The 27,654-nt window shown below is 34.9% G+C and overlaps 1 protein-coding gene across 1 annotated transcript in view; it reads right to left on the bottom strand.

Annotated features, from left to right (window-relative positions):
• Nucleotides 1-31: 31 nt before the first annotated feature.
• The window catches only part of LOC138327751 (rho GTPase-activating protein 4-like), a 42,379-nt gene continuing 14,756 nt past the window's right edge, over nucleotides 32-27,654 (bottom strand). The window contains exons 2-13 of the mRNA XM_069274092.1: nucleotides 17,854-18,010; nucleotides 9,838-9,963; nucleotides 8,763-8,901; nucleotides 8,378-8,459; nucleotides 8,061-8,253; nucleotides 6,708-6,763; nucleotides 6,147-6,297; nucleotides 4,767-4,918; nucleotides 2,908-3,087; nucleotides 2,572-2,669; nucleotides 1,679-2,283; nucleotides 32-1,628 (exon numbers count right to left, since the gene is read on the bottom strand). Of these exons, the coding sequence (XP_069130193.1) occupies nucleotides 1,480-1,628; nucleotides 1,679-2,283; nucleotides 2,572-2,669; nucleotides 2,908-3,087; nucleotides 4,767-4,918; nucleotides 6,147-6,297; nucleotides 6,708-6,763; nucleotides 8,061-8,253; nucleotides 8,378-8,459; nucleotides 8,763-8,901; nucleotides 9,838-9,963; nucleotides 17,854-18,010 (2,088 nt within the window). The 3' untranslated portion in view covers nucleotides 32-1,479. The remainder of the gene's footprint in view (nucleotides 1,629-1,678; nucleotides 2,284-2,571; nucleotides 2,670-2,907; nucleotides 3,088-4,766; nucleotides 4,919-6,146; nucleotides 6,298-6,707; nucleotides 6,764-8,060; nucleotides 8,254-8,377; nucleotides 8,460-8,762; nucleotides 8,902-9,837; nucleotides 9,964-17,853; nucleotides 18,011-27,654) is intronic.

Here is a 27,654-nt window from a genome sequence, read left to right as displayed (position 1 = left end):
AGGATTAAAGAAGCAATAATAAACAAATGTATTTGTTTTTGATTTTTTAATATTCATTGTCTCCTTGTCTTAAGACAACTGATAAATAATAAGCCATCCTTTATATTGCAACAGTGAGTTGGCCTCAGCAGAACCCAGGATGAAAACAATAATATACATATAAGATATACAGAGCTAAGTCCTCGATAGCTGTCTATCTCTAAGCACTTTGTGAATGTATCCTGATATTGATATCATAAGTTTGATTAGAAATACATATATGTAACAATATTACATCAGCTGCTCTTGCCAAGGCACACAATCCAAAATAACAGCTCGCTTGAGATTCGCGGATTGTCCTTCTCTTGGCAGACAAATGTCAGTCTTGTAATAAACACACGGACAACTATTGGCAATATATACTTGTCTACAAAGTCTTGACCAAACTTCAACATTTTCTTTTCAAGTTTGGATTGAGTTTGTAAATATAAAAAAAATAATGATCGTTTTCTGATTATTTCAGACCGAGTATTTGTTAATAAAATGTATACATCGACAATATTTGAAAATATTTCTTAATGACAATAAATCAAATAGATAAATAACATTCGATTAATAATGATGATATTGCAAATCGTGTATCACGATTTCTTTTCCAATTAGAAATTATAATAAATTTATGTAATCTGTCATGTCAAATTCGTGTTATATTTATGCGATAATCACGACAAATCTTAAGTCATCATTTATGTGCATTTCAAAAAAAAAAATAAACTCATCAAATTTTTTTTTCATTTGCAAGAAATTAAAGGACGTGTAAAATGATTTCAATTTCAATTTATATAAACCCATATAACATTGACGTAAGCAACATTCTTACCTATGCCTGAAGTATTGGTATCGGTTGATTTTGACTAATGGTAACTTTGAGTACTACGTCACTGTTAACTTCAACTACGTCACTACTCGAGACATAAACTGAGTTATCACTAAGGCACTAAGATTGTCAGCGGTGGCCATGACAACGACTCTGTAAATATCCGGGCCGTGTGATTGTAAATGCACAATTGATTCCAATAGCGATGAGAAAACAACCCTTGTATATAATATCTTCATCACAATATTGCACAGATGCATGGATACAAAATCGTCATTTTTCGTGATGGAATTTTGCGTTAAACTACTGGTAAGCAATCTCGCTGTTGCATCCCTTTCCTCTCACTCTCTCTGTCGCACAAGTTCTACGTTCATTCCATAACAGAGCGTGGTTATATATCAATGTTATTTAACGTAGACTTTAACATTCGCATCTGGAATTGACGCGTAGGATTTATAGTATATAACCATATAACTATATAGCAGGTAATTAACTTCCTAATTTAATACAACGAGGACATGTAAATAGCATTATGCTTCAGTATAAATCAACTGACTTAGTTAACATGTTAACTAACAAACAATATATAATTATGAATAAATAGCACACAAATGTCTTCACTTTCACACCAGTGTTTCCTTCTCATAAGAATCATCGGCATTTTCTGCCGCCATTATTTCCCATTGTCGCCATTTTTCTCTCTCCCACGCGGAGAGACCTTTTGGCGGCGTTTGTTTAACGTCATTTCCGTGTCCACTTAACATTCCCAGAGGTCTCTGCTTTGTTTAACGTCATTTCCGTGTCCACTTAACATTCCCAGAGGTCTCTGCTGCGAAGAAGACACCTTGCGGCAGGACTTGGGTGAGTTCGAACCCGAGACAGGGGGTGTTGGAAGTAACCATTGGGATGAATCAGATCCCACAGGACTATTTGTGGATGAGGTATTTACAAAACTTCCTACGCTACAACTACTGTTTTGTCGCGCGTAATCCGGTTTTGGAATGGCAAGGCAATTGCTAAGGTTTTCAGAATGCGGCCGCTCTAAATGCGATGGTCTCTCTACATATTCAGAGCGAGGCCGCCTGAGTATCACTTCCGGGCTTGCGCTGTCCGACACTTTCACTTTCGGTACTCGCGTGCTGCTGGCTTTAGGCGTCCGTTGTGGCCGAGGACTCGGACTCCTATCAAATCGTAATCTGAACCGGCGACGTTCTCGCTCGGCATTCTCATTATCATTGTCGTTGTTGGAGAAGAAGAATCTCCGTCTCGTTCTAGGAGACATATTTTCTGCACTCTGTGACGTACGTAATGGCGGATGTAATCGTTGAGATGAGTTTTGGATGTCTGCCTCACTGCAGGGTGAATGTGGGATTGATTCCGTGTCGTCAAACAGACTACTGGACGTGGTGTCTGGGTCTGCATCAACACTATAATAACAAAACAAAACATGGATAGCAAAACAGAAACAGTCAGTCATGCATGAAATATTTTTGTTTTATGATTATTTAGTTCAAAAGATGATATATTTTATATTCAATAACAAATACAGATACAATGTAAGATTGAAGTACAAGATTTTGACTTTTGTTGATCGTTATTCCAACGCTTGATATTAATTTCATAATTTTTTTAAATATCTCGTATACGGTTGATATATGTCAAAATGATTTTGCAATGCCTTTTATTTTTTCATACAAGAGATCAAAGACACTTACCCTGCGTCGTTAGCCAGTTTTTGAAATATTCGATCAGCTACTTCTGGGTCCGACTCGACTATCTGTCTGAGGATGTCGTCGTACACACCAGCTGGTACCTAAACCGGAAATAAATCATCTAGAGATTAAATGGAAATCTGTCATGGTCAGAGCAGATGGCCTTGCTTCGTTATACAATTACTTTTATTGGTTCAAGATCAGTAAAGAATTTAGAATTACATTTTTGATTTTTTTTTATACTAAATATGAACAAGAAGAAGGTATATATCTAATACAATTTTAAAAAGTTGTGTACAATGTAGCTGTCATTCAAGGCAGAATCCTGCCAATACTGACCATGAATATAGAGGCGTAGTTGTCCACCATCTCCTTGACCACATCAATGACCTCCTTTCGTTCCTCGGCGCGTTCGATACTTTCCACCAAGAACTCTTTCTCGGTAGGCTTACATTTGTGGAGGATGTTCGGTCCGAACAACGTCGCAAGGTTATGGGAATCCATCTTGTTTCCCGGCAACTGAAATTTTTAATATTATACTTATTAAAGACAAACACATCATCTTATTGAAAGACAGACACTAGTTAGTTGTGCCAATCATGATGCTGAAGTTTGACATGGAGCATTTCTACATTTGTAAATTCTAAAGTTATATGTAGTTGTTAAAACGGTTTTTGGGATGTTTTTATTCGGGTCTTTTTTCTATCTTTCCTTTTTTTCTTCTTCTGTTTTTCTTGTGTGTGTGTATTTTTTTTAATTTTTTTTTTGTAGAAAATACTTTTTTATTAAACTTATTCAATTAATAAATAGTTATATCGTTTTTCACAATGGCTGGTCACCTTTCGTTTTCTGGGATGGGACAACGTTGAGCGTAATGTTCACTCTTATGTTTTAGGGTCAATGTTTCAAATAGGTTTGATCCCTTAGGGCAATACATTCTGGTGCGAATAATACACAAAAAGATTCCGACAATTTTCTAAATTAAACTTGGACTTGAGAATAAATCGAGGCCATGTTACGGCGAAGCTTAGGAGAAGTCGAATAAGAAGGTTTCCTCACAGCCGGTTTGGCATGCAGATTCGGACATTGTTCGAAAGTTTATTAACAAAATAAAGAGTACCGAACGTAACAATGGGCAGCTCAAGAGTCGATTATAATCGCTACCATTGTATTGTATTGAGGCGTTGCGGACGAATGGTTCCGAATGACATACTTCTAGATGCATTGTGATGGGGACGCGGCAAGAATACATAGACAATTTAAATGTCCAATACGTACTGAATAATGTCAGTTATACATAGATACAGAATTCGATGTGATGGCTTCACATGAATGACCCCGAACAGTTAATTATATGGAGGTATGTTAATTGCTAATAACTGTACAATTGGTTTTAATACAAAATACATAAATGTTGTTTTTATGTTTTCCGTTTTGGTGAATATATCGGTTAAATAAACAAGTCGTTTTGGATATGAAGAAAGCGTGTTGGATATGAACTTGAGATACAGTTATTGTAAAAGCTGACATATATACCGTGTATATATCGTTAACAATGGTGTAAGTCGTGTGTGCAAAACAGGTGACACTAATGTATTATCTTACCAACGACGTTAACGAGTCATGACGTAACTGAGTTTTTTTACCTGCGTCTCGGTGCGTTCTGCGATATTTTCGATATTTTTAGCACACGTACGCTCTATTCTTATCTACCCATCTTGTGTTTTTCTATACAGAGCCCAAACTAAAGCATGTATTTTTGTTTGTTTCCAAAGACGTATTGTTTACAGAATGTATTACGATTACAAATGCCAGTTTAACTATACAAGTTATGAGCATGTTCATGAGTACAAACATCTTTCTTATTTATAGTTTCCTTTTGATGGAGAACGATAAAGTATCTTTGTTAATTGATAGACAAAATTCATCACATAAGAATGACTGTTTTTGTTCTGTTGCATTTAAATATTACTCATTTGTTCTTTCGTGTGTCAATGTTATCCAAACATTAATCAATGTCGGATTCAGTTCAAAATGTATTTTGCTGTACGACTGCGTGAATTTGCAAAAGGTAAATCTGAATTCAATTTCATATGCTAATGGACCAAAGAGAAAAAAAGATAGAAACTAAGCATTTTTATAAATTCAAACATCGCAATTTAACTTTATTCATTCATAATTATTAATATGGTTCTTACCGCTTCGTTGTTCTCGTCGACAGAATCCGTGGAATGGGCATCGACATTTGACAGGAAGCTCAAAAGGGCGAACAAAGTGTCTCTGTTTGGAACCGGAAGTAAGTAGACTAGATATTTCAGCGACAGAATCTGCTCTTCAAACGAGGACAATCCTGTAAATAAAGCACATTTCATGTTAGGGATTTATCGCGTGTAATATGGTGAAAATAAAATAAATCCATTCTGCCTGCTTTAAATAATATTCTAATGTCATCAAATTAATTATTTTTGGTTATAATCTCTGATATTAATTGAAGTGGATTCAAGGGCCTGAACTATTCCGGAAATTGTGGAAATATAACTATTAATGTGACAATTAAAATTGATGTATGAACTAGAATAACTTATCAATTTATTGTCTGTAGTCAGAATAGGCTGCAATTATATATACATTTATACATACAAAATGTACAAATACTGTATATTACAATCTGTTTAACACACGGGAAGACCTTGGTTAACCTAATTACAGTTGAAAGCACACATGCTCCTGCATGTTTAAGAGTATTTGGTTCGTTTTCTTACAGTACACTGATAACATTTTACTTTCTTATGGTTTGATTTGAAGCCTTACAGGCAGTATTTTTTAATCCTGCATTTGTAATAATAAAATCTGGCATCACCGCTAAATGGACCTAGAATTTGACACACGGTTAAACGGTTGACTTTACACTGATCCTGCTTTATGGGCGGAGTTGAACAAAAGTATGTTTACGGGCTAAATTGGTGTGTATTGTCCAGCGTAATCCTACAAAACATGGATTTACGTATCGCACACAACAAAAAATATCGTCATTGTGTCCAAACTAAGATAAGTCTAGCTACACACGACAAGACAAAATTCAAACCGCTCCAAGGAATGTTTTGATGTTAATACAGTATGTTCAATGTTCCATGCTCCACTGATGTAGTTTGTAGGTTATTTAAAATGATCCATTTTGGTCACAACCTCAGGGGAAGCTTTAACCTCAAACATTTGACCAACAAGGCCGCTCCGTTTTTAATTCTAATTATATATTCACACTATGTCGCGTGTCAGTGTACTTTTAAACTTTAAACCTCAGCTGTTTATGGGATGTGTTACGTAGGGCAATATTTATACTGAGACCAAAACCTTTATATGTGTATATTGATATAATTTCTTTGCTGTCAATTATATTATGAATTAGGTGAAAATATAATTGTGTCTTTACCATTTAGCATGTTTGACTCCATCATGAAATTTGCTTAGATATCAACGTCGTTTTAAGTCAATAAATTAGGAACCGTTTTAGATACGTATACCGTAATTTTCAAAGAAAACAATTCGTTTTATCGTAATTTTAATATCATTTTACTTACGTCTCGTGGCAACCAAAGCCGAGTATAGGTCACGTGTGAGGAGCGGTTCCGGTAAATCCCGGAAATACTCTTTGAGCAGTGCCCCCACATCGTGTGGGTTATGGGACTCGTTTAATTTAACGTCCTTTCCACTGTCGAACTCTTCTCGAAGCTACAACAGAATATATAGAAATGTCTTTGAAATATTTCCTTTGCATTCTTGTTTGAAAAAATAGGTCTTCATCACATACAAAGGTCTACATCACAAAGGAAAGGTGTATGAACAATAACCTTCAATCTGAATGACAGAAGCTTGAGTTGGGTACCTTTCAATTCACTAATTATACAACTCAGTTGACTAAACATGATTTAAATACGACTTACACGGTTAACTCCCTTATTTTGACATACATTGAAATTCAATACTTTTGAAAAGTCAAGCCTTATATGTCATAATGACCTATTTAGCGTTTCTGTGATAAAACGGAAGTTGTTGTTGACATTTTTACTACATCTGAAATAGCCACTAATAACAAATATCACGAGTAAAATTATTCGAATTCATGAATAAATTCAACGCACCTGTTTTACTCTTTTCTTTGAGGATCCGACTCTAAAAATTCCTAAAACCCGTAACCCTGAAAAAAACAAATGTCGAAATAAAAGTAAGTGATATAAAAACGAAAGGGAATGCTTTTCTGATCCATTAACACGTGTCCGTCATTTGATCTGGCCCGTGTGTCCCCGCAAACGTGAGAATAATGATATATACCAAAGAGGATCGTGTCCCGCCCCCCCTCCAATGTGACGTGGCACCTGGGGAACCCATAAACCTATACACGATGACAACCCTACATTAACACACGAACCCTAGACCTCCATAACGACTTCAATTTCGTGTTTGATGACCCTTCTCTGAAATAAAAAGAGAAATTTTCCTTTTTTTGACTCGAACCGTATTTTACCTGACGCCGCCCCCCAGAAAGATTACCTTAGGTTGTATTGGTTGGGGTCCCAGTGTTAGGTCTTTGGAGAAAGATATGTTAAAATGAATCCATACACCATTTCATAAAAAAGGAAATTATATCATTTTTGTCATCTACTGAGAATTTATAAAATCAAACATTAGATTGCTCTCGAACTCACTAAAATACGCTGGTGGCAATTGATTCCTTTATCTTAAATTCCACAACTTGAATGTTGTTTTCATATACTTTTATTTGCGATGTCACTTGCTTACGTTTAAAACCGTCTTTTATTTCGCTTTGTAGTAATGGTACATGTATAAATAAATACGGTGATTCTGTAACCTAATCGGGCCACACTTTCTATATATACTCTCAGGTGTCCACAGGTGATTTAAGGTTTGGTCTTCAACAAGAGTAATGATAATTTATTACGACAATAAAACACTTACTATTTAAGCATAGTAAACATATTTGTGTGATGAGTCTAACGATCTGAGACAAGGTACTTTATAGTTGCTAATATTAAAGCGGTGGTTTTAATTTCGCTAAAAACGCCGGATTCATCCACATTCGCGAAAAGTATTCCCCGCGAATAACAGTAAATCGTGAAATTCTACACCCACGATATTTAACTACTAAAAAGTTAACATTTCTATGGACGAAACTCTTCTGATACCACATGGAGGGAAATGATAATAAAATGCATGTTTTGGCGAACACAAACCAAAACATATGTCATTTGAAGGACACTATAAACTATTCACATTGTTATGGACATGTTATATTAGGCAAATGCGTCAATTGGGTTAAAGACAAATTCTTGCAATTTGATGAGCTTATATCATGGAACATTATCCAATTCTTGAAAGTATATTTGACATGCTTTTGGTTTCTTTTCTTTAGTGAAATGTAATTTAAACTCGTGGATAAGAACGTTTATCATTTACAACTGTTCCTGATGACTTACCATACGTTTCTATATGTTTAAAACACGTGTTGACAATATGTGGCACTTGTGGTGACCCGGAAGTGTATTCCGAGTGTTCAGTGGGTAGACTCCCCTGTCGCGATGTGGATAGCGACAAAGCGTCCAGAAGACTAGAATTATTGGTGTTGCGGCTACAATCAGACTCCGACAACGAGTCGGAACTGGGCGCCCTCTGTTGAAAAAAAAATGAAATTTTGTAACTTCTTTACAATAAATAGTGTTTCCTGTCACTTTCTAAACACCAAAAGAATACAAAGGACAATTCACAAATGTTGATACGAAAGATGAATACGCACTCTGTTTGCACCCGGGGATAAACTTGACGTTCCATTTTCAGCAAGGTTGTCCAATGAATCATGAGACGAACTACTGGATTTTCTGTGAAAATAGGAAAAAGAACCGTCACTATACATTTATTTTAAATTATTAAATGTATAGGAAGTCCAATTTAATTAAACAAGGACTTGGGATTTTGAAAGCTTTAAGACACGTTTGATTAAGCTACCGTAAGAGTGTTGTTAAAAAGAAATATTTTTATAGTTGTTTTGTGTGTTTTATGACAGAATTAGAGGATACATTGTTTACACATTTTTATATCAGTTGTCTTTTTCATACTTTTGATAGTAAAATTACAGGGGAAAGGCGTCTAAGCAAAACTTGAAATGAGAGGTTTTCACCAACCTTGGCCCCCTCCGGTGGAGAATGACGTCATCAGACCTATCCTTTAAGGACGAAGCACTTTTGCGTTTTTGTAGTTCAGCATCGTTTGCTATACACTTAGCTAGATGGATTCCAAACACCATCCCAGAGGACCCATTGTCTGCAACATAACATGTCAAAATGAATACGATGACACAATATCTTATGCTAAACATAGTCACCCTACTTTCAATTCCCATTAATAAATATTGCACATCTTTGATAAAGTTTAAATGTTAAAACTTTGTCCTTTGAAGTTAGTGCTCCAAAATCAAAACATTCGACAATCCGTTCTTTCATCATGTTATTTAAAGTTATATGTGCCGTAACTGGGCATTAATTTTGACATGCTATAAGGTTTGATGAATAAAGCTGTAAAAACCATTCAAATGGCTTCAGATGACTTATAAACATTAGTTATAACACAGAAATTTTGTACTGAAAAATTGTTGTTTTTATGCCTTAAATATGTTTAAATGAAAACATACCTGCAGTAGTCACTTTATAATTAATAAAAACATTGTAAAAATGTGTAATGAAATTGTAGACCACAAATTGGCTTTATGGTCTCACCGTATGTACTCATTTCACTTCACTATTGATGCAAATAAATGATTTTTGGCAATACTGCCAACAATCATTTTCAGCTCTTGTTTGTACATGTAAAATTAAAACCTATGCATTGAAAGCACTGTAATTTTCAAAACGTTGGTAATTTTTGGAGATGAATAACCTATTAAAAGCTCATCTTGATTCGTGAGTATGGAAAATACGGCACATGTAACTTTAACTCAGTAACCCATTAAAGAAACATTTGAGCTCTTCTTAAGCAAAGACTAGAACAGTTCATTAAAGAATTTCAGGGATGTATGGGTTCCTGTCTTACTTGATTTGCTATATAAAAGGTCCTCTTTCGATAGATAAAATCAACATTACACAGACTGACAAAAAAACTCTTGTTTATGAAATGGTGAAGGATTTTTTATTTGTTTTCTTTTGGTATCATTTGGATTAAACTTCAATACTGTCACGGTTTTCGACCTTGACCTTGACCTACCTTGACTGTGGTCATTGTCCTTGTCCTTGACCTTGTCGATCAATGCACTAAGGTTTGCTGACCGCGCTCTCCGCGCTTTCGCAAAAGATAGGGTAGGTCTCTTATGCCGCCGTGTTTCTGTAGGCTCTACAAAAATAGAAATATGGAAATTTCAGATAAAGAAATACTTCGATAAAATAAGTGTTTTTTATTTCATAGCCAATTTGAGATGTTTCGATAGAAGATGTTAATGTAAAAGAATGTGTTTGAATGTAAATGCATTTTGGATGATTAATCAGCAAATAATATAAGGACGTGTTTCATCAGTTTCGTCACCGTCATGTAGTATCTAATTCACGCCGTCATAGATAATTACTATCACCCCTGGTGATGGATTTGTGTCGTATACGTCATCAACAAGCACAACATATTTTTGTGATACATCGACACACAAATATTTGTGTATCTGAGTGAAGGTAGGATTATTTCCGGACCGTCTCCATTGCCGCGTCATTAGGGATTAGAACACCCCCGGGCAGTCCCGACCCAGACTCCTTGGCGACGAAATACGGTACACCCAAAGGGGACATAATCCATCACCCGAATCGTCACACTACACCTTAAAGACACATAAACCGACAGCCCGGGGCCCCGGGACTGTCACATACCCGAGTCCTCGAGGTTACACAATACACATTTAGGTCAGAATTTGGGGAAATACACAAACACATCCTCAGGGCATCGAAATACACTAATTTGTCAACACTCAATATCGGTGGGGCTTCCCCTACTTGATAGTACCAGTGATTCCCCTGGGGGTCAAGTATCATATAAAAATATTATACTATAAACAGTACAGCCCAAGTGTCGCGGAGGTTTCATCGCTTACGTAATGCAAGATTCCAATAATAATATATGTCCTTTTTCATTTGTCATTTGTTTTTTTATCAAAATATTTGTTCCTTACTTTATTTAGTTTCTAACCAACCAATCTATTTGAGACATTTTGAACTATGAAAGATGCTCCACCGCTGACAAATGGTATTTTTTCACTATCAAAAACAGGAGCAGACAATTTCGTATTTTTCTTCAGTTACAAAAGTTTCTTACTTTTCACCATTATCACTATTGAAAAGTTTGAGCTTCTGATTTTACTTAAAGTTAAAAATATGAAAAATAATTAATTGCATCCCGAAAAAAATTCGTGTCACTATATCCTATATGGAATTAAGTACTCATTGCGCATGCACCAAAGGCGAAATAAATTATTTTATATTATTTTTTTGTGTGAATTAGACATATATATTCATGATCAAACACCAATTATCGTTCAACTGATGAATACCATTTATGCTTTGTCGGCGGTGGAGCATCTTTAAGTAATGTTGCTAATATTTATCCTCTGCTAAGTTCATTTTTTGCTGAAAACGCCTTTTCTGTATATTAAAAGAATGCGTTACACTAGCAGTTACTGAAAAAATCAGCGTAAACGAAAACTTGTTAGTTCTTTATCGTAAACATAGATTATACATGGAATAGAAAAATTGAAATTTATGTCAAGAAAAACGCCATATTTTACAAAAAAATTGCATGATGATGCTCAGTAATAACCCTACATTTGACATTTCTGATTAAGGCGTTTGGGTTATTTATAGTCGATTTATACATAACTGCACGTCATATCAAAAATACGCAGCGCGTTTGATGGTGTACCATCTATCATAATACGAGAACTCGGGCGTCATTTTTTCTGTGTGTGTGGCTTTTTGAACACAAAGAAATGTACTCTGCTAGAAATGAAAGGACGTTTTGTTACTTCCACAATGTCACTTCTGCACAAGAGTTATGAAACTCAACTCGCACAACGTAAATTACAGAAATTATATAAAACATACCGCCCGTCACTGTCAATAGCTATTTATATGCGTACGTTTCTGAGTTACATTCGCTCACTTAGTGATCCGTGACCGGAGTTATTTATCAATCGAATCAGACCACAAGAATTTAGAAAGGTATGGAAAAAATTTGTCCCACAACCGCAGGATGATATGTAGGTAGGTATGTAGGATTATTGGTAACACGGATGTAAGCTAAAAATGTCATCTATTTTTAGGATCTGGTATTTGTTAAGTAAATAACGGTCGAACAAAGAAAAGACGTACTACGCAGATATAAGCCTTTGTTGTTTATTTATTTACAGGTATTAGTATTTGTAACACATAGAACTATCTAAAGGGATTATTCAAAGTTTATCTTGTCTCAGGCGAATGCATTTATAGCACAAGCTCGCTGACCTACCACGTATATGCGCTCAATTTTTTACTCTGCAATTTTATCTCGAGATGTTTCCTCGCCTTTGTAAGTTTTGTGTTAACACCATAAATTATAAGTAATGAACTATTCATGAGTTCTTTTTGGCCAGGGTTCGGAGTAATTTTTGAGAAAAAGTGAAATCTTTAAATAACTTTTACATAAGAGTTATTCGATATTATTGTATTAATGCGAAGTCTATTACTTAACTCTTACAGCTGAGAGAAAATGAAGCGTGTGTGCAGGGAACGAAAATAAAAAAATTAGCGCAAACACACGATACCTCATTGTTATATTACTTCTGAACTCCAAGTTATGTTTTTCCTTTAAGTAAAATAATGTTGAATACGGTATCCCCAAGCCATCATACGATTGATGTGGTGTTGAATAACCTATATTTATTAACATAAACAAAATTCAATCAAGTCGGTATCGACCCCAGTCCTGGTTCAGTATAAATATATTCCACCTCATTAGATATCGCTAAATCAACTCGTTATGAAATATCGATGATAAAATTATGACTAATTCCTAAAGTAAATACCTTTAAAGTCGATCATACCTGTCTACGATAAAATCAACACGAAACCTTACACCTTTATATCTACACCTTAATTACTTTTGTCACGTGATCTTACAGGTGATAGGTGATATGTAACAGTGATAGCATCAATATCAATATGTTCACACGGTAATTCGAACTACTACGTACATTGGGTGTTATGAATTAAATCCTGATGCAACAATATCTCAAATTACAACATAGGGGTAGCACCAATGTGTCAAGAAAATGTTCTAACTTTTTGTATTGATCTGAGGTATAAGTTCATACCGTATAATATAAACGTCAAAACTCTTTGCTTATATTTGTATAAGTATATCAATACTTTTTTAATCCTTATATTTGTAATGTAATGTAATGTAATGTCATGACTTTTGAAAATAAAATATTATTTTAACTGAACTTCTTTCCTCCAACTGGTTAACTCGATAGAACATGTTTAATTAGAAATATTGGATTGGTTCTGACTTAACTTTTGTAATATTTTCTGACTGGAATGCTAAGAGTAATCGAATTAAGTTTTTTAAAAGACACTTTAGTCCGCATTCAAATACGAGGTCATCCTTACTAAATACCTTACATTTGGATTTAACGTAGAAAATGACAGCAATGTTAATCCCTATCTGAAAGAATACATGTCCTAACAGAGAGGGAATAAAATCAAAACAAATCAGAAATCTAATATCAAATCATACAATAATTTGTCTGATGGTCGTTTTTGTTAAGTTTGTAACAATTTTAGTAGTTTTTGATAGTTTATATTTTCTTACTACTATTTTGGTGGTGGATTTATTATGGTTGTTTTTAGAATTATTATATCAGAGATCTATAGTAAGGCCTTTTCTAAGCCCTTGGGTTGTATTTAAATCGCGTTACATAACACTGAAGGTTGTTTTCACTTGACATAGTTAAACAATTTCAGGGCTTATACCCAACATTCCGTAAGAGATCCCGCTTAGAGTAAGTATGGCACACCTCAGAGTTTGTGTACTATGGACTTGTTAACGGCCAAAGCCACTTCTGGCCACTAATACATGGGACTTATGTCCACTTCCGGTCACTAATACTTCTCAGTTAGACCATAAAACACCGACTGTGAATGTCTAAGTGTGTACCATGTCAACATGCTTGTCCGAGCACTCTACGCCATGTTAAGTACATATACATGTATTGTAGTGGAGTAGTCACTTTCTCTATATCGGAGTCTTCTTTTGCCCCACTGATGAACCATATGGTTCTAAGTAATACAGAACTAAACTGAATTGAACAATTCGCAGACTTCAAGGCATTTACTTGTTTTGACTTAATCTATACATTTTGTATTTAAGATACCGGTATGTTATCGAACATCTCCGCAGTGACATCAGTCTAGACAGGAAACGATTTATGTGAAATAATGTTATCCTAATTTGTACTTGTATAATTGATCAATAATAAATTTATTTAAATAAATAGAAATTCAATTGCAAAATACAAATATAACCCTACCACAACATGTAATTTTACATGTATTTCATACCAAAAATAAATTTAACATGCTATAATTATCCTATATATATATAAACATTTATCAAAACGTTGATTGATACGATTTGTAAGATTTTGTCAAAGAAAGTTTCAAAAGAGAAATTTGATTGATTGATACATTTATATTTCGATGAACATCAGTGAGAAATTTATTAGATTTATGAGACCATTGACACATGAAATGGGCATTCTTAATGTTTGAGGTCAATTAAGGCAATATATCACCACCCATACATTAACAAATACAAATTAACAGTCCTTCGTGAGAAATATTATTTACTTTGTATATCCCCACAATTCAATGGGCATTCCATTATAATATCTGCTCATGGGTATTTGTTCGGAAAAGGGGAAATTGTTATTTATTTTCCCCGAAAAACACGTGAGTTATAGAAATAACCGAAAGCTTTAATTTGTAGGTCTGATTATGTATGTCAACTGGATTTGTTTTATTACAAAATTTCGTTTAACAGTGAACAGTACGTATTAACAGTATTGATAAAGATTTTATTCACTGTTATTTATTAGTCTCAATATTAATATCACTTCCGATAGACAACAAATTGGGACAAAATCACAAAATGAATTAGCTATTGCTTTGAAACCCAGTCACAGTCACTATAGCCTGTGAAACAAACTGTCTATACTTTGAAGTAGAAATAGGAAGTTGTAATCATGAATAGTTCAATATTGAAATGATCCAAATTCATCGCCATTCACATCCAACGACCAATAGAAATAGACAGAGGGTCGGTCGTTAACCCTAGATTTATTAAATGTTCCTCATTAATTGTGAATCTATGTAAAATAAACCCTGATATAAATACCCCTTCTTTATTCATAGTATACGATAAACATGCATTGTTCCATACATCGACCAATAAACATGCAAGGTGTTTTTTTTATTTGTTAACACTTGATGATGAAATATAACCTCGAATATCCTCAACATAGTAAATAAATTCAGTAGGGTCAATTTGTCAACAATATATCATATAGAAAACAAGTCACAATGAACAGATATTCTACCCCATAGATCAGAAAGTCAATTGGCACTCCGGGAACGATGATTAATGGGTAGATTTAAAGTTCATTTATTGACAACAACAAAACCAGATAAAACTGCCATTTACGCATGTACGCTAAAATCATTGACCGTTTGAGTGTAGGCACCTGTTATCAAAGGTTCCGTCAACATCGACCAATAATCGACAAGGCCTAAATTAGTCCATACTATCCCATACTCTCGTTAAGAAAGATTAGGACCTCCGATGACTTGGTTATTAATTTCACCTCCCATTTAAATGTCAAGACGCAAAAGACGATTTCTATCAGGTTAACGTTTGATATACTGACGATGTAGAAAACTAAAGAACCAATTACCATACATACTTTTACATGAAGGTTGTAAGACTGTTTAGTGATGGAGACCAAATAGTTCTATACTAGCAGTCTAGTACTTAGAAAAACAAAAGGAAATTAAGATCTACAACAGGAGTTCAAAAATACTTTCATTGTTCCATAAAGGCCTAAAATAAGGAGACGCCGCATTCACTTCCATTGGATCAGGAATGATAGCCTGGCGCCCCTGGGAGCCATATAGGGACATGGATTTCCCTTCGAGAGTAGGTGTGATTCGCTAATGTTCCGTTATCTGAAGCCAGATCCGTTATAGGCTCCGATCCGGCGATTTAACACGTGATTCCTAATGGTCAGTGGTCAGTAACAACACCAGATGACCATCAGTCAGAATAAATACATAGTATTTTACGTGTGTGAGTCATACATGTAGGCATTATTGCTTGACCAGCTCTGGACAATACACAGATAACTTCTGATGTACAAATAATGTATAAGGCAAAGAAGTAAGGTTCCCGAGCCATCAAATAGCTCCCCAGTACAGCAATTTGTTCTCTGGTCTCGGAGCAATCGTTACTACGCTAAGATAATGTGAATATGTATTGACATTTATCAATAATACATTAGGCTTAACATTTATTTATTTTCACTTTTATAACGGATTAAACATTAGCCTTTTTTTCTGAACCCAGACATAGAGATTTCCACCATGCTGACAATATATTATTCAAACTCACCTTATACAGCAGCGAGAATGGGGCTACAAACTTATTTGCAATTTGTATTTTATTTACATGTAAATCGCAATATTTGAGGTGATCGAATAGTCGTGCTGTTTTTTTCTTGGGTAGTGTTCAGAAGGTAATGAACAGTGTGGAATAACTGCCGAGAATCAATTTCCACATTTAATTTAAACCAATAACAATGGTCAATAGACTTTTGATCGACCTTGTCGGACACGCACGACTTGACCAAATGATGACCGGAAATGGGTTCATGTGAAGAATATTTTCCCGATAAAACATAGTCTAGCTAACATTTATCGCCGGAATTATCGATAAGGCTTAACGCGAGTATTTATATAGGTATGTTTTCTGCACAAATAAATATAAGCGGAAATAGCTTAGGACTAGCTTATGCCTTCATGTATTTTCCAAATAAGGTAGTATGGCTACAGGTCTCCTGTAAGTGCGATAACAGGGATAAAGGATTATCTCTCCAATCCATCAGGGAGACAAGCTTTACTTGATACAAATAGCAAAGAATGGGGTTGTGTCTTTGTTTGGGTTATATCGGATAAATTTACGACACGAATTCAACCAAGTGCATCCTGGCATACGTAGCAACACAGGTCTATATTTATGTTTGTTCTATAGAAGATGTATAAATACTGTGTACATAAAAATATATTCAATACCTAAAATGAGCCCATTTATTAATATTATTGATACTTATCATATTAAAACCCTGCATTGCGGAACGTTACAGCACGTTTGCTTTATCATTAAAGTTTGCTTTCTGAATTAGCTGATATTGTTCCGGTGAGAAATCGATTTCATATTAAGCTTATTTAATATCAAATGAGTCTTTGATCCTACTCTTGTTTCATGTCTCAATACATAGGCATACATAAAACGTCTTGTGTTCGTTTTGTAAATTAAGTCAATTCGCTATTTGTGCTGAAGAACACATTATCAGTCGCCGTAGTAACAGAATCTTTACAAACAATAGTTATGTGGGTCTGTTTACCTTTGTCGCCATCTTATTGTCTCTGGGCATGTCTTTAATGCTCTGTCCTTGATGACATGTTCGATAGGAGTGTCGGACTTTGTTTAGAATGTCGCGTCGTGACAATAAAAAAATCATCCCTATTTCACCACTTCATGAAATTTGAATCTTTGTCAACGTCACATGTTTTGTTTACAAGCAAACAATAATAGTTTTACAAAAAGAGTTTCTGTACTCGTAACTCCTCCACAAAAAATACTAGAGGTTTTAGTACACCTAAAAACCGATACTATTTAGTGTTACTTCGGGTTGTTCGTTATGTCCCATATCAATATATTCATATCATGTGGTATCAATGAAAGGTAGACGTTCTAACATTATCTCTGAATCTTACAGAGCGATTTCTTTCAAATTTATGCTAGAGACAAGACCTAGAATATTGAATATGGTGATATCTAAGTCACAGAGCTAAATATCAAATTATAGATGAAACGAAACTGGCCTCCTGAGTAGCGCAGTAATTTTAATAAAAAACAATTTCTATTCCTTACCTTTAGGTACCGTGACGTTACACCCCAATCCCATGTCCTGTAGTTTTGAGAGAGCTATTTTCTGCAGCGCAAGTCTTTCCTTTTCTGTAAGTTGGAGTAATGAGGTAGGTTTGAGCACAACCTTTCGCCCGCTTACGCTGCACCATGTACAGTTCTCCTGCAAAAAATCAAATTAAAGACATTTGTTAAAAGGACTGTAGGCGTAACCATCTAATTAACATTTTAAACAAAACTTAAAGAGTGAAACCTACAAACAAACAAATAAAACCAAAACTAAACATGTACATTGTAGTGTGAAAACAAAAATGATTCCAAATTATATGTTCATGTCATCAACATCATTGTCATATACCTCTTGGAATTAATATCGTATTTTGTATTCATGCATGCCTAAGTATTCTTTTTTTATGTCATGCACACTTTATATTCCAAAAGTGTGAATTGGGATTGTATCTCTATTCAAACATAATCTTTCGGGTCATATTGGTTCGTTTTGGGGATTCTGGTCATAGGTTTTTGACATTGTTTTCCATATCCCTATGTCATGTTGCTAAGAAGACGTGAAGGCCATTATGATTGACTATTGAAGCGATTAGAATTTTAGGAAATATCACTGAACGCCTATAGTACAACAAATATCGAACTCCAAACACGTTCGTGAACTCGTGCACGTGACGCGCTGTCAAGGAGATGTCGGAAGTTAATCCTTTCGTGATATACAAACGCCCTCTACAGGAATGTCACTGAACCCGGAACACAAAAAAATTGACAAACTGATGCACAGACAATAACACACATTGTTCATGTATATAGGTATGTATATTAATTAAAATGTTCACACCGACCGCTACATGACAACGGCATGTTACATGTGTGTTACACATGTTAGAGGGAACACGGCTGGATGACGATGTCTAATTTCAGCAGTGACGCGTTCTAGTCGAGTGATGATAGTTATAATGTGTTTGATGGCATGTTAACATCATTGAAGCTGATCTGTTCAACAGTTAACGTGTTTTGTAATCGTAAAAGGGCAATAAAAACGAGTCATCTTCTCCGTCCTGTTATAGAGCTGCGGGGACTATTTCAGGGCGCTCGTTTCTTTTTATAGCCAGAACATTAAAATGACGGAGCGACACGGTCCCGGCACTTCGTACATAATTTACCTAATTTGGAACATGAAATTATGTAAATGGTCAGCGACTTCAAAGAAGACGTTTTGATGGCGGTTATGAATGTCTTGGTGTCAGAAATAATTCGATCTTATTTGTCCATGTATTAGCCTTAAAGTTATGATTTAATATTTTGTACATTTCCCTTGAACTCATTGGAAATTTAAAGAGGAGTGTAGAAAAGTTAATGAAGCCTCTACCTGTTTGTTTCAGCAATAATTTAACTATTGCGAGAATGACCAATTTGAGAGTTTAATTTTTTATGCAGGGACAAAATTTCCCACAGAGCTGGAGGGTGTGAATCACTGTAATCTTGACAGATGATGAATCTGACGTCATTCTGTACCCCCTCCCCTCCCAAACACCCTATAGGATAACTTATCTATCCGTGGAGCGAATCTCTATAAAACGTTTCTCCTTATAACAAAACCAGAGATTTCTCACATAAAATTATACGGACTTGTGCACGCATCATCTGTGTTTTTTACTCCGCAATCGGAGCCAGAATTGATGAAGGCCCGTGGGAAAATAGCTGAGATTTGTACATATAGCCGTCAGACTGATAAATCAGATAACGAGAATGCATACAATATCAACAATTGTTATCAACCTGAAGGTCAGATAATCAGACATGTTTACACGTATCTAGTATTTAACAACTGAAATACATGCATCTTCATTGAGTTAATAGTCTTATGTTGTTTTGTGATTTATAACATAATTCGACTTTTACTAAGTCGGCTAAGTCATTAAATATTTTAATTTATGACATTTATTTATATGACCATTGTGAAATCAGGATCGTGTCAACGAGATGACGCCATGAAGTAAAGATGGCGGAACAAAATGGCTAACGTTTGCTATTAGATTTTGATATTAAGCATGTTTATAAAGAAACATATTTTGTATTATCTTTTTTTTTAGATGTTAGATTTTACCTGAAAATTAATGATACTTGTCTGGAAGTTTTAATTTTTGCTCGTAAATTAAGGCATCAGACATTTATTCAGTTACTAGTATGAGAAAAGTGATAACACTTATAGTGTGTTATTAAGGAATGTCAAAACGATGGTATGTTGATACAAAACTTCCCATTCAAATTGACGCAAAACATACACAAATTTCAGGAAACCCCGTAAATTTTAAGATTTGGATTTCTCTCCAAAACTTGTGAAATACAGGTAGATCTCACCAAAATTTCAGGTTCTGAGATAAACTAAACTTCTCCTAAAGTATGATGGTTATTTTTGGTACTTTGGACAATGGTCAGCATTTTTGTTTTCACGAGAAGGTGGGCTTGACCTCTCTGGACCGCTACCGCGTGGGAGATAGATTTAGACTCTGCCGGAAGGTGGGCTTACCCATGATGGCGGATAAGGATAAGCTACCAAAGAAAACAACTGTCGTGTTTTTCTTTCTGGCATTTTAATGAATGAATTGTATATGTTATTTGGATACACATACATTCTTAATATATACCACCACTTGCGGCCTCCCAAATCAGGGGCAAGCACGTAATCAAATATGGTTTTCACGGCCCGTCGTATCAACCCAACCATATAACAATAAAGAAATATTCTTTGAAAAAACAAGATTTGATAACAATTGTGAAATGATTTTTCATTCACAGTAAATAATTGTTTTTATAAATCTCAGGATTGGTCTTTACTAGATGTATATTCGATTGTAAGTTCTTGGTAAAGATCGATAGATGTAAATCACAAGTGTGGGTCCCTGGGATAATCCTTTAAGTAAAGCTATTTTGAAGAATTAATGAACACGCCTTCACATTGAAGAGTTCCTCTTTTATCCATTGTATTACCAACACTTCTATTACACGAAGATATCTCAAGGTTTACATTATTCTTTAAATGGCTGACGAGCGATAAGTCAAATTGCTAACCTATTCAATCATATATTCGCTTTATTCGTTGTTTGTTAAAGCTTTGTATGGTTTATCTAGTCGTTTGTTCTCTACATTATTTCTCCGGAGGTAAATATCCACATACACCAAAAAATGACGTGAAGTCTGATTGTATGGGTCTATTTCATACTCTACTGACATCCGCTCAACGACTTACAGAATCTGACTTTGAATTTAAATTAGTTTAAACATAATTCTGACTATAATTGGAGGTAATCGAACTCTATACTTTAACGACAATTTAATGGAACATGTGACTCATCGATGATGTTCAGTCCTAAATATAAAGTCGGTCTTACAAGATATAGAACACCACTCCGATAAAGAAAACGAAAAAAGACACTATAAATGAGCACGAAAGCTGAGTTTCTGTAACAATGGGACAAGATTTATACCAACGTTTCCTATTTTACTAGAAAATATCCAAACAAAAGATCCTTTCTGTTTATAAATGTTTACATAAAAATGTTGAATTTTGTTCAATCTACTATAAATAGTATCTGGGAGCGGTTTAAATGAAGATGACATCTAGGAATGTTTTTACGTTGCTCTGCCTCAAATCGTCTTTCATTTCATTACGTTTATGACATGGCCTAATGTACCGGTACGGAATGTCGTTGAAGTTTTAATTTGTTAGAATTGATTGGATTAGAAAGTACAAGGTACCCCTACATACTTATTTGTGATACAATTCCCATCCCTCAAAAGTAAATGATAGAATAGCTTACGATTCGACACCTGTATTAAGCAATCGGCATTTCTCCCTTTGAAACATTGGCGAGAAATATCTATTTTGATACTTAAGTTAACAAACTGGTATTAACTTACAATAGTGTGGTCTAATTGGAAAATTTTGATATTACAAACAATAACGTCACAGCATTTTACGAATTTGCTTACAATATGGAACATCTTGATACTTAATTTTAAAGAATACGGTTATTCTTCATTGGGAGATTTCGCTAAATGTAATTGCGTGAAAATCAAACTGAAAACGTACAAATGCGATTTACAAACAACTATAACCTAGAAGCAAACAATCAAATTGTAATTGCCAAAATTACGAAACAAATATGAAGAATTCTCAGTGTTAATACTTGTTGCTGAGATTTTGACAATAAAGGAAATGAATTGGTGTCCTCTTGCCATATGTCGTATGAAAATAGAGACAGTCTGTTGCACAAAGCGTTACAGTCAACATCGCCATTAAAAACAACAATCAAATGACTAAAAATTACAGTCTTCTCGTGAAACTGACAGAGGTGGACTGAGCGCATTGATTATGTCATCATTTTGACAGGTAACTCTGCAGATACCTGACGTGTTGCGATCACGTAGATAACGTCACGGAGGCTGAATGTGCAACAGCCCGTGTCAGATAAATACTCATAATGTGCACATCAGTTTCATCAAGATTTCATGAACCGTTTTATAGAACTCGGGTAGAGACCGACAGGTGAAAAGCGAACAGTACATTTAAACAAACTTTCAGATTTACAGGTCAGGCTACACAACATTCCTTTATGATATTATCTAGACATGTCTGTCTCTTTTCATAAATGAATATATGTGATTAAAACATGGCGTGTCGCATGCTTAAAGACAGAAAGCAATATGCCATCTGTACGATCTTGTTCAATATTCTGTATCGTGAATAAACACCAGATACGTCTTAGATAGTGATCAGAGAAAGCACTGGTGAATGTAGACTCGTATTTAGGACTTGTCTACTGCAGAAAAACATTTATAGGAATGTGTGTCAACATGTTGGGTAATTTGAAATGAAAATTTGAATTTAAATTTTAAATGGATTGAACCAAATTCAATTGCATATGAAATTACATTGTTAATGTCACGATGAATAGACGTTTAGCGAGTTTTTAGAAGTTGTTTTTCTTTCTTCTTTTATTATTTACATTAGCCTTTTATAAATTGTACAGGCATTCAATAAGATTTTTACATGCAACCACATTAGTTTATAAATATAATGTGTCTTGGTATCATAACATCAAAGTAGTATGTGTCGTTCATTGAATCAAGTTTGCGAAGATCAATAATCATATGAATGTGGATGGAAATATTTCGACAACAGAGTCTATACATATTTGCATGCCAAGCTGATAATAGTGGAATATCAAGCACTGTATCTGCACTTTTGATGATATGTACCATAATTTGATAAAACAAATCTGATGCAAAAATCTATGTTTACGTTGCATGTCAGTAAATGTTCCAAAATGAAAAAAAAGTTCCATAGTAATTTTAAGATGATTTAACAATTCATGGTAATGGTTATGTAGCTATAAGATTTGGTTTGTATGATAAGAAAGGAAGGGTAGATACAACGGAACCCTGTCTCATCCCGATAGATCATCTCACCTCATCACAGACCCCTTTGTATGGACACAAATAAGCCGGCTAACTATATAGATTTGATAATAATGTATACATTGACGTAACCAACCTTCAAAGAAACGGGGTTGTTTTCTATGAAGAGGCTTTTTGTTGTATAAACCAGTCAATGTAACAGGATCGTGGGACAGTATCGGTCTAACAGCCACTGTCTATGTCTTATCCCATGGCTCATTCCTTTTTTTTATTTTCTATAAATAAAATCTGTCTGAATTACATCACGATTACCATTTTATTCTACAGAAATTAAATAGCTTGTCTGGAAGCTTCTCTCTTAACCGATAGATTGTCATTTTCGAAATCAGGCCATGTTTCACTACGAAATAGGTAGAAGAGAGACGGGAATAAATATCCCGTTTGCCTATTTCCGCATTTTTTTTTCTGATTGGAAGTTTCAGATACGTAACAAGGGATTTCGAAACACTGCGGGAGTGACCTTTTGGCCCCGGGGGTGTCTGGAATCTCGTTCATCGCGAGATAATCTGAGATTGTGTCACCAGCTGGTTGTCTGCTAGACACCGTTCAGACAATAAAAGGGATCAGACTCGGAAGAATGCGTGTGTTGGACGTGTTAGGACCCCAAGGGGCTAGCGGATCTATTACCAATATAAATACCTACTAAACGAACGGACGACACCGAACCGTTACCAAGCTGTTAACACGTAGCTAATGCCGTAAATAAGTATATAATGTTGTAATAGGTGTCACAATAATGTCGTAAATTTGGGTGCGAGAAACAACCATTTTGTATTTGACACCTGTGTCTTGAGCAGATCGTTTGATGTTATAGAGAAATGGCGTTGTTGCTATTGTGCAACTGCGTGACGCCAAGCGTGTTCACCGGGAGAGAGAAAAGTCCTATCGTTATATTCCCCAATGTTGACAGAGTATAGAAATGATTAAATGAAACATAAATAAACAATCAGAACACAATAAAATAAATCTTTATCACCTGACACACCACAGTTATTCTAACGACGTTACCTTGCTGTCAACAACTACGTACGAACTACGACGTCTCTTTGGTTACAGATATTACAAAGTTTTCGAGACAAAACATTTGTCTAAGCCTTCAAGAAAATTCATTAATGGTACACTAGTAAATGCGCACATATTATTAAGAAATGTGGCGCGTTTGAATACAAACCAATACTATACTTTAATATATCTTGTTTCTAAGCCTTATACCAAAACAATACAATCGTTGCTTCTTTAAGGACTTGATAGTGCAATATCTATAACAAAAGAAGCAGGATGGTCTAACTTTTTATAACGAATTGTTACCGTCTGAAGAAACAGGAACTGTACACCACATTTCTGGCAGACGACATGGATATGATGACGTCAATGCGCGTGAATAGACAAAAAGCGTTCTGTAGACCACGATTGCTGTGTTGTTATACTCAACTTCCGACAGTAACGAGGGAAACTTAACTTCCGTTTTATGTTGTTTACCTAAACAATACTTTTTCTTTCCATCCCATTGCTTTTTATTTGCCAGAGACTACGTTCATATCTGTTTTCAAGTTTACTTCTATCCTCTCACTGTGATGGGAATGATATCATCATTGAAATAGCAATGTCCTGGGCCTAGTTATTTTATAAACATCCATATTTATATGTATTATTCAAAGATTTTTATGTCTGCATGGTACGTATTGAAATGAGCATTATTCATCTGCTATGTTTGTCTTGATTTCGTTTAAACTAGTAACTGCATAGACGCCAATATTGATTCATAGATAAAATTTTATAACAAATACCTAAAAATACTCACAAAGCACAAGTATCAAATACACTATATTCACATTATCTTTTTCTTAAGATTTTTTTTATTTGTGAAAATAATTTCATTCATTCATGATACAGCACGTAATAAAATCATGCTCGTACCTGACACCTTTGTTAGAAAATTCATATTCGCATTGAACCGCAGTGGGACAAGAGCATCTCCTTGGCTAATACCTGTATATATTACATAATGTTTATGTCTTTCAACTGTATGATTTACATCTGTTAAACTAGTTCATCATTAACTCACTGATCAAGGCCAGTACATACGAATTGTCATAAATTCAGTATGTTTTTAAGAATAAATGAAAGGGAATTCGTGTATCTATGTGAATACGCATTCCTTTATATCACTGCTAAATCACGACCAGAATTCGCTCCATTCATACCTATCGTATACAAAAGGATTGTCTATGTGTCTAATTAATTGATGTTTACCAATCATCTATCAAATTCATTGATTTTTCCTACGTCACCTGGACCCCTCCCGACCAGATGGTTCATTTAACATTTCACCTTCCGCGTATAACATACACCTTCATAATATACATTTGACATGAATATATATCTTAAGTAGCTTACCTGTTATGATTTTTACCTGTGTTGGTTCTATAATCTCCTACAAGTCGAGGTCACCTCTGTACGTTTTACAAGTTAATGGGATAGGCTGTTTTTTCCAACAATCTCTCACACACTAAAGTCTCGGGTGATTTAGCCCTGATAGCATTATAGTGGGAAAATATGATTATCATTACTTGTGAACGCCCCCTGGGCAATAAGTGCTTTTAAACACTTTTAGTTGATGTATTTCAGTGAAAATAACAGTAAATTTAGATGAAATGATCCGAATTTAACGATACTTACATGTAAACCCGTTCGTTCTCGCTCGTTAAAAGGTATTTTTGTGTTAAGTGAAAAGTGGTGACACACAAACTCCTTACTATATCATATATGTGAAATTGAACGTAACGGAAAGCAATCGTATTCTATCTTAACACCGATGTCATGGTAAAATCATATAAGTATTTCTCAAATTGATAAGTTTGGAGCTGAGGTTTGGTACAAAATAGAAAAAGTTACAGAAAAATTAACGAAAACTTTAAGTGGCCTTGAGTGGTGTTCTGGGTGCAGATACAGTCATGATTAGCAAGTTCATTTATAAATAATCAGAAAAAATGTACGGTGATCATGAGGCGCGGTCAGACATACATATAGTATACGTAGTCATGGTTACAGTTCCGGAATGACTGTCCGAGTCGTGCTTTTACTTGTTACTAAACACGTGTTACCGGTCCAAACTCACAAGGATTTGTCATTATTTCACTAGGTAGATATGCATCAACAGATCATCCTAGCGCGAACTAAAGTACAACGTCCCGTACATCATTTTAGAAAAGACACCATTTCCTTCTACTGCGCATGCACGGTTGCCTAGAGCACTAGGACTGCTACCATTACCTAGGAAACCCGGAGGTCATTTGACCGAGAAAGCTCATCAAGCGTGACCTGTTGACGTATAGTGTATTCTGGTCAATGTGAAGCTCCATCAATCTTCGCCATGACACATAATCCCGATACATACGCCCAATTTTCCCGCCAAATTTTGTTTGACCTTAGTGTTTGACCTCAAGTTCCTCCAGATTATTGCTGGAGATGATTCAGTCTTCTTTGATCACGTAAACATGGCGGACGACGGAATCGATGACTATTCGTGTAAAAAAGTGTGGAAGGTAAACAACTGTACATCACGTGTGTCATTAGACACAAGATCATCAGCTACCTGGTAAAGAATTGCTCTGGAAACGCAATTGTGCTTTTGCATTCATTGTTTACGTACAATTACATCTCTCTGCAAATTGCTGCAGTGCCGCTTGCTAATGTCCGTAATTGCTAAAACACATTTCAGGCATAAATGCATTTCAACGTTTCATGCGATGTTGTTCAACTAATACGAGTTTACGTTGATTAAATGTGAATACCTGTTTTGTGACAACTATTTTTATATTTTTTACTATGGCATGGAATGAATACAATGTGAGATACGCTATTTATTTTTAGTAAACATGGTATATTACATTACAATGAAACAGATACACGATCTAAATCAACGTTTTATCAGCATTTCATAAACTGACGTTATATAGTATTAATTTTCTAGGTTTCAAGATATTTTCAATTTTATCATCATCAGTATGCTAAGATCGCTTTTGGATTATGATAAAAACCTCAGAATGAGTTTTCTGTAGTACCAAAATTTTTTCAGAATATCATTTTAACCATAAAATGATCTTGACATGAACTCTGAGTGTTGTATTGTGACAAATTTTTGCATAAGTATTCTTTCTCCATGTTTGTCAAACTGTTAAAGATGCTCCACCGCCGACAGAGCATAAATGATATTCATCATTTGAACAATAATTGGTGTTTAATCGTGTATTTATATCTCTAATTAGCACAAAAAATATATATAAAATAATTTATTTTGCCTTTAGTCCATGCACA

Source organism: Argopecten irradians, chromosome 7, assembly GCF_041381155.1.
Source record: "Argopecten irradians isolate NY chromosome 7, Ai_NY, whole genome shotgun sequence".
Taxonomy (NCBI): domain Eukaryota; kingdom Metazoa; phylum Mollusca; class Bivalvia; order Pectinida; family Pectinidae; genus Argopecten; species Argopecten irradians.
Note: the sequence above shows the minus strand (reverse complement) of the source record. Positions and strands in the feature narration are given on the sequence as shown.